The sequence below is a fragment of the Cherax quadricarinatus genome, chromosome 19, assembly GCF_038502225.1.
Source record: "Cherax quadricarinatus isolate ZL_2023a chromosome 19, ASM3850222v1, whole genome shotgun sequence".
Taxonomy (NCBI): domain Eukaryota; kingdom Metazoa; phylum Arthropoda; class Malacostraca; order Decapoda; family Parastacidae; genus Cherax; species Cherax quadricarinatus.
In genome coordinates, this window is record NC_091310.1 from 37,430,869 (window position 1) to 37,439,661 (window position 8,793).

At 42.2% G+C, this 8,793-nt stretch overlaps 1 protein-coding gene across 1 annotated transcript; it reads left to right on the top strand.

Moving 5' to 3' along the window:
• The first annotated feature begins 6,264 nt into the window (after positions 1 to 6,264).
• LOC128688179 (cuticle protein AMP1B) lies at positions 6,265 to 8,252 on the top strand. Its single transcript, XM_053775889.2, has 3 exons — positions 6,265 to 6,358; positions 7,083 to 7,273; positions 7,884 to 8,252. Exons 1-3 carry the CDS (start codon positions 6,350 to 6,352, stop codon positions 8,053 to 8,055), a joined length of 372 nt encoding a protein of 123 aa, XP_053631864.1. The 5' UTR covers positions 6,265 to 6,349; the 3' UTR covers positions 8,056 to 8,252.
• Positions 8,253 to 8,793: the final 541 nt, after the last annotated feature.

An 8,793-nucleotide genomic window follows, 5' to 3' on the forward strand; every position in this document is an offset into this window, starting at 1 on the left:
TTACTTACCAGTTTGTCTATGTTCCTCTGTTACTTACCAGTTTGTCTATGTTCCTCTGTTACTTACCAGTTTGTCTATGTTCCTCTGTTACTTACCAGTTTGTCTATGTTCCTCTGTTACTTACCAATTTGTCTATGTTCCTCTGTTACTTACCAGTTTCTCTATGTTCCTCTGTTACTTACCAGTTTGTCTATGTTCCTCTGTTACTTACCAGTTTCTCTATGTTCCTCTGTTACTTACCAGTTTGTCTATGTTCCTCTGTTACTTACCAGTTTCTCTATGTTCCTCTGTTACTTACCAGTTTGTCTATGTTCCTCTGTTACTTACCAGTTTGTCTATGTTCCTCTGTTACTTATCAGTTTGTCTATGTTCCTCTGTTACTTACCAGTTTGTCTATGTTCCTCTGTTACTTACCAGTTTGTCTATGTTCCTCTGTTACTTACCAGTTTGTCTATGTTCCTCTGTTACTTACCAGTTTGTCTATGTTCCTCTGTTACTTACCAGTTTCTCTATGTTCCTCTGTTACTTACCAGTTTCTCTATGTTCCTCTGTTACTTACCAGTTTCTCTATGTTCCTCTGTTACTTACCAGTTTCTCTATGTTCCCCTGTTACTTACCGGTTTCTCTATTACTTACAAATTTGCTTGTTTCTCTATTTCTTGCTAACTGTGAGCTTTATTTCAAGTTAATTTAGTTTTCTTTCTCTCCATTTCATTAATTTTTGAACATCTCTAAATATAATAATTGTATTCCCATAGTTTATGGTTCTAGCAACAATTTGTAGTTATTTGTCAAAATGAATTATTTTTCTGCTGTTATTTTTATCTTTCCAACTTGTGTGTTTTTTTTTAATTTGCATAGTTTTTATGCGTTACTTAACTGCTAATGTTCATCTTTCCTTTGAAACAATGCAGGTTCAGTGCGTTACTAAACCGGAATCACTCTAAACTACACAAGAATTAAACTAAACTACAAAAGAATTAAACTAAACTACACAAGGATCACTCTAAACTACACAAGAATTATACTAAACTACACAAGAACCACACTAAACTACACAAGAATTAAACTAAACTACACAAGAATCACTCTAAACTGCACAAGAATTAAACTAAACTACACAAGAATCACTCTAAACTGCACAAGAATTAAACTAACTACACAAGAATCACTCTAAACTACACAAGAATCCCACCAAACTACACATGAATCACACTAAACTACACAAGAATCACACTAAACTACACAAGAATCACACTAAACTACACAAGAATCACACGAAGCTACACAAGAATTACACCAAACTACACAAGAATCACACTAAACTACACAAGAATCACACTAAACTACACAAGAATCACACTAAACTACACAAGAATCACACTAAACTACACAAGAATCACACTAAACCACACAACAATCACACTAAACTACACAAGAATCACACTAAACTACACAACAATCACACTAAACTACACAAGAATCACACCAAACTACACAAGAATCACACTAAACTACACAAGAATCACACTAAACTACACAAGAATCACACTAAACTACACAACAATCACACTAAACCACACAACAATCACACTAAACTACACAAGAATCACACTAAACTACACAACAATCACACCAAACTACACAAGAATCACACTAAACTACACAAGAATCACACTAAACTACACAAGAATCACACTAAACTACACAACAATCACACTAAACCACACAACAATCACACTAAACTACACAACAATCACACTAAACCACACAACAATCACACTAAACTACACAAGAATCACACCAAACTACACAAGAATCACACTAAACTACACAAGAATCACACTAAACTACACAAGAATCACACTAAACTACACAACAATCACACTAAACCACACAACAATCACACTAAACTACACAAGAATCACACTAAACTACACAAGAATCACACTAAACTACACAAGAATCACACTAAACTACACAAGAATCACACTAAACTACACAACAATCACACTAAACCACACAACAATCACACTAAACTACACAAGAATCACACTAAACTACACAAGAATCACACTAAACTACACAAGAATCACACGAAGCTACACAAGAATTACACCAAACTACACAACAATCACACTAAACCACACAACAATCACACTAAACTACACAAGAATCACACTAAACTACACAACAATCACACTAAACTACACAAGAATCACACGAAGCTACACAAGAATTACACCAAACTACACAAGAATCACACTAAACTACACAAGAATCACACTAAACTACACAAGAATCACACTAAACTACACAACAATCACACTAAACTACACAAGAATCACACGAAGCTACACAAGAATCACACTAAACTACCATACCCCCGGCCGGGATTGAACCCGCGGTCATAGAGTCTCAAAACTCCAGCCCGTCGCGCTAGCCACTAGACCAGCTAGCCACAATAAGATTCATCCAACTAGGTATATTTCTACACCATAGGAAAGTTAGCACAGGCACCTCTGTGACCACAAATGCAAGTTTTTACAGACGAATCTCCAGCTAGCGTGGCCGTGACGAACTCTAGCTCAAGTCCCTTCACTGCCGTCAACATGACTTAAGAAATCGTAATGACACGATTGCAAATAAACCATACCCCCGGCCGGGATTGAACCCGCGGTCATAGAGTCTCAAAACTCCAGCCCGTCGCGCTAGCCACTAGACCAGCTAGCCACAATAAGATTCATCCAACTAGGTATATTTCTACACCATAGGAAAGTTAGCACAGGCACCTCTGTGACCACAAATGCAAGTTTTTACAGACGAATCTCCAGCTAGCGTGGCCGTGACGAACTCTAGCTCAAGTCCCTTCACTGCCGTCAACATGACTTAAGAAATCGTAATGACACGATTGCAAATAAACCATACCCCCGGCCGGGATTGAACCCGCGGTCATAGAGTCTCAAAACTCCAGCCCGTCGCGCTAGCCACTAGACCAGCTAGCCACAATAAGATTCATCCAACTAGGTATATTTCTACACCATAGGAAAGTTAGCACAGGCACCTCTGTGACCACAAATGCAAGTTTTTACAGACGAATCTCCAGCTAGCGTGGCCGTGACGAACTCTAGCTCAAGTCCCTTCACTGCCGTCAACATGACTTAAGAAATCGTAATGACACGATTGCAAATAAACCATACCCCCGGCCGGGATTGAACCCGCGGTCATAGAGTCTCAAAACTCCAGCCCGTCGCGCTAGCCACTAGACCAGCTAGCCACAATAAGATTCATCCAACTAGGTATATTTCTACACCATAGGAAAGTTAGCACAGGCACCTCTGTGACCACAAATGCAAGTTTTTACAGACGAATCTCCAGCTAGCGTGGCCGTGACGAACTCTAGCTCAAGTCCCTTCACTGCCGTCAACATGACTTAAGAAATCGTAATGACACGATTGCAAATAAACCATACCCCCGGCCGGGATTGAACCCGCTAACTTTCCTATGGTGTAGAAATATACCTAGTTGGATGAATCTTATTGTGGCTAGCTGGTCTAGTGGCTAGCGCGACGGGCTGGAGTTTTGAGACTCTATGACCGCGGGTTCAATCCCGGCCGGGGGTATGGTTTATTTGCAATCGTGTCATTACGATTTCTTAAGTCACACTAAACTACACAAGAATCACACTAAACTACACAAGAATCACACTAAACTACACAAGAATCACACCAAACCACACAACAATCACACTAAACTACACAACAATCACACTAAACTACACAACAATCACACTAAACTACACAAGAATCACACTAATCTACACAATAATCATGGAAAACTTAACAAGAATTTGTTCTGGCAGTTTATTGTTTTCTTTTGAGTAATATATTTTTTAGTGTTGTCAGAGCGATTATAGAAAAACAATTTATTCGTGTCACCGTTTAGCTGAGTGCGTTGGCTTTCCCGTTGATGCCGTTTGTCTCGCTGAGGGTGTAGCGATTTCTGTCGGTGTCAGTATCTACCGTAGACGTTGCTGTTTACTTAGTACGTTGTATTTCCCGTTGGTGGCTATGCTTCGCTACGTGCAACGCCTCTGTTGTTAGTGGCGTCACTCTGTTGAGTTTATTGCCTCTGCCGTTGTCTTGTTGAACGCGTCGCCTCTCTGCTCTTGGTGTCAACAGTTAAGTGTACAAACACGTCCCTGAAAATACAGGATTTTCTTTTAATATTCACGTTTATTTGCATGAAAATAAGCGAAGTGGTCATTCCCCTTCCCCCTCCCCCTACCCACCCCCTTCCCCCTCACCGCCTTATCCCCCTCCCCCCTCTCTCCCCAAATAATACATTCCCAATACAAACAAATTCTTACGACTAGATTTTTATAGGTATTTTGGACGTCAGTGTAGTCGTAAATGTTGAACATTTAAATACTTTGTCCGTCCTATCTCCCTCATTTTCTCCCTGTCTCCCTCACTACCTCCCTCACTACCTCCCTCACTACCTCCCTCACTACCTCCCTCACTGTCTCCCTGTCTCATTATCTCCCTGTCTCCCTCACTACCTCCCTCACTATCTCCCTGTCTCATTATCTCCCTGTCTCCCTCACCACCTCCCTTACTATCTCCCTGTCTCTCTCACTATCTCCCTGTCTCTCTCACTATCTCCCAGTCTCTTTCACTTTCTGTCTCCCTCACTGTCTCCCTGTCTATCTCCCTGTCTCCTTCACTATTTCTCTGTCTCCCTCATTCTCTCCCATACTACCTCCTTTACTATCTCCCTGTCTTCCTCACATTCTTCCTGTCTCCCTCATCATCTCCTTGCCTCCCTCACTATCTCACTGTCTCTGTCACTATCTCCCTGTCATCCTCACTCTCTCCCTGTCATCCTCACTATCTTCCTGTTTCTCTCACTATAGCCTTCCCTCCCTCATTATCTCCCTGTCTCCTTCATTGTCTCTTTGCCTCCTTCACTATCTATCTCCCTGTCTCCTTCACTATCTCTTTGTCTCTCTTACTATCGCCTTGCCTTCCTCACTATCTCCCTGTCACCTTCAATATCTCTTTGCCTACTTCACTAACTATCTCCCTGTCTCCTTCACTATCTCTTTGTCTCTCTTACTATCGCCTTGCCTTCCTCACTATCTCCCTGTCACCTTCAATATCTCTTTGCCTACTTCACTAACTATCTCCCTGTCTCCTTCAGTATTTCTTTGTCTCTCTAACTATCTCCTTGTCTCCCTCACTATCCCTTTGTCTCCCTCACTATCTCCCTATCATCCTCACTATCTCACTGTCTCTCATTATCCCCTCGTCTCCATCACTATCTCCCTGTCTCCCTTACTATCTTCTTTCTATTTTTTTTCTCTCCATATGCCCATGTCTTCCCTTTTCCATCCCATTCTTTCTATTTATCTCCATATCTTTGTGTCTTCATTTCTTCCTTACTTGCCTCTCTCTACATCCTTGTCTTCCTCTATGTGCCTGTCTCTCTTTCTTCCTCCCTATCGTCTTGTTTATTTTTTCTATATCTTTGGCTCTCTTCCTAGCTCCTTGTCTCTCTATCTCTCTTTTTCGTTGTCTTTCCCCTATCTCATTGCATCTCTTTCTCTCATTCTTTCGTGACTCCCTTTTCCCCTTCTTATCTAGTTGGCTAATTTTCACCCTATATTCTTGTTTTCCTTCTTTCTCCTTATCTTCTTGTTTTTCTTCTTTCTTCTTATCTTCTTCTCTTTTTTTCCCCCGTAGTATCTCATGATCTCCATTTTTCATTTACTATCTATTTCATTTTTCATTTACTATCTATTTCATTTTTCATTTACTATCTAGTTCTTCATATTTCCTCTTCTCCCTTATCTCCGTGTCCCTCTTCCTTCCTAGTTCTCTCTGCTTCTGCCAGTCACCCTCTCTAGATTTCTACCTTCTGATTCCCTATGTTTTTTTCCATACTTTCATCTGCTATTTTATCTCTTCCTTTTTCTGCCTTCGGGTTTTCTGTTTCTGTCCCATTCCGAGCTCTCCTGTCTTTCTCTCTAATTCTCTTTAATTTTGTCGTCAATTCCATCTTCTTTATCCTCCCTCTTTTCCATCATTCTGTTTACCCTCACTCTTTTTGCTTTACTTCCTAACTACCATCACCTCCCTTACATCATTCCCACCCACTCTCCATTTTCTAGCCTCTCCATTCTCCTTCCACCCTCTCGAAACACCCACCACCCAAATCCCTTCACCTCAGGTCCTTGACTACTGCAGGAGTCCTTCCCTGCCTGTCCTGCTGACCCGGTGCATGTGTATATATAGCTGGGATCCTTCAGCTTGCTCATCATCCTTCAGCCGATCCTCACACAGACAACATGAAGCTCGTGAGTACTCTACTTCGTTGCTGCCTCAAGGGCTCTTCCAGTCTTTTCAGCCTTGAACCAAAGCTGATTTCCAAGAAGCGGTATGAGATTAGAGCTTCTCTCTTGATGAAAACAAACATGCAAGTCTGCTCCTCCAGCCACATCAACTTCTTGTTTACATAAATGATGATGTTTCCCGCGCGTCATTGAAGCTTCAATGAATCCATCTGCTCGACCACATTTTAAAGTCACATTTCTTTCTCAGTATTTGGTCACATTTAAAGGTGAAATTGTCATCCAAGGTCACGTTTAATGGTGTAGCTGTCACACTGTAAGGTTTGATATTTCTTTTTGGTTACATTTATAGGCGTAGCAGCGATTCAGAGCCACACTGATAAATGTGAAAGTAATTCTGTGCTATATTTAATTAAAGGTGTTATGGTCATGTTGGGTCACGCTTAAGATGAAGATGTCATACTAGGCAGTGTAACAGTCATTCAAGGTCACCGTTCACTCTCCCAGAAGATAGAGAGAGAGAGAGAGAGAGAGAGAGAGAGAGAGAGAGAGAGAGAGAGAGAGAGAGAGAGAGAGAGAGAGAGAGAGAGAGAGAGAGAGAGAGAGAGAGATTATAGAACTGAACTCTGGGCTACCTGAGATTACATATCATTCACTTATAACTTTGCGAAGTCTCTACAAATTACTTTTCTTAGTATATATATTCACTCTTAATCCCTTTGGTTTTCAGATAGTTATTGCTTGCCTGGTGGTGTTGGCGGCGGCGAGGCCCGACAAGGACGCCGAGACGACCCTGGACGAGAGAGACGACTCTGGCGACGGCAACTTCAACTACAAGTTCGAGACTAGCAACGGTATCTACGAAGAGAGATCCGGGGTTCCTGGAGCCGAGGGCCAGAGCAACATAGAAGGCGTCTACAGGTGTGTATGTGTGTGTGTGTGTGTGTGTGTGTGTGTGTGTGTGTGCGTGTGTGTATGTATGTGTGTGTGTGTGTGTGTGTGTGTGTGTGTGTGTGTGTGTGTGTGTGTGTGTGTGTGTGTGTGTGTGTGTGTGTGTGTGTGTGTGTGTGTTGTGTGTGTGTGGGTTTTGAGCCGTAGTCACATTGTTAGCTGACGCACGCACCACCACTGGGCTATCATGTTTGTTGTAAGTAATGTATTTGTCGGGGAAAATCATCTGGCGTGGGTCTTAATTTATTTGTGATTCGCTTAATAGCTCATCAAGAGTTTCTTAAAAGATGTGTCAGTGTTTACATGAGATGCCATTGACTCTAAGTCACAGAAAATTTCACACTGACCCTCCAACGCAAGCTGGAATTTCACGAATGTGTGAAATACCTGTTCCAAATTATTATTATAATCACGTGAAGGCGCTAAACACATACGGCCCCTGCAGCGCTTGAAATTGTAAGATGATCTGGTTCCTTCCTAGGAATTAGAGGTTAGCTCCAATTCCTCTGCCCAAGAGCCCCTCGCCACTAGTATAATTATCGTGTTTTCCTTAATTCACCTCACGCCATTTCCTGCACAGGTTCACACTGTCCGACGGCACTGTAGGTGAGGTCCGCTTCATCGCCGATGAGACTGGCTATCATCCAGTGTCTAACCTCAACCCCACGCCTCACCCACTCCCCGAGCACGCCATCCAACAGATCGCCTTCGCCGAGGAACAGCGCGCTAAGGGAGTCGTCTTCGAGAAGTAAGATGGGAGGTGTGAGGCTGGTCCCACTTCCTGTCCCTTCCAAACTCAACTGACGCTTCCCTGTGTTCGTTCCACTCCTCCTCAACCTCGTCCTGTGTTATCGCATACTTCTTTGAGAGAAGTTCTCCCTCGAACACAGGTTTCGAGACAACACAATCCAAACCCATGTATAGAGAAAAATAAAATTTTTTTGCAGGCCTCTCCGTGTTTCAGTAATTAATGTAACCTTCACGAGATTAGCGGTGTATAAGATAAGATAAGATTTCGTTCGGATTTTTAACCCTGGAGGGTTAGCCACCCAGGATAACCCAAGAAAGTCAGTGCGTCATAGAGGACTGTCTAACTTATTTCCATTGGGGTCCTTAATCTTGTCCCCCAGGATGCGACCCACACCAGTCGACTAACACCCAGGTACCTATTTGCTGCTAGGTGAACAGGACAACAGGTGTAAGGAAACGTGTCGAAATGTTTCCACCCGCCGGGAATCGAACCCGGGCCCTCCGTGTGTGAAGCGGGAGCTTTTAGCCACCAGGCCACCGGGCCACCCATGATGATAATCTGCCTGAACACAATCTACACAACCAGGCTAGACTACAAGTGCTACATCTACAGCATTATATCCATCAACGTATACTATTACAACACCTCTTAATGGGAGGATAATAATAATAATGTTCGTCTCTGAAGACAAAAAAAATAGTACAAATTAATAAAAAGTTCATGTCATTTGAATTGTGAC

Coding starts and splice junctions, on each gene's coding strand:
- LOC128688179 (XM_053775889.2), top strand. Junction 7,274..7,883: donor AACATAGAAGGCGTCTACAG/GTGTGTATGTGT, acceptor TTTCCTGCACAG/GTTCACACTGTCCGACGGCA.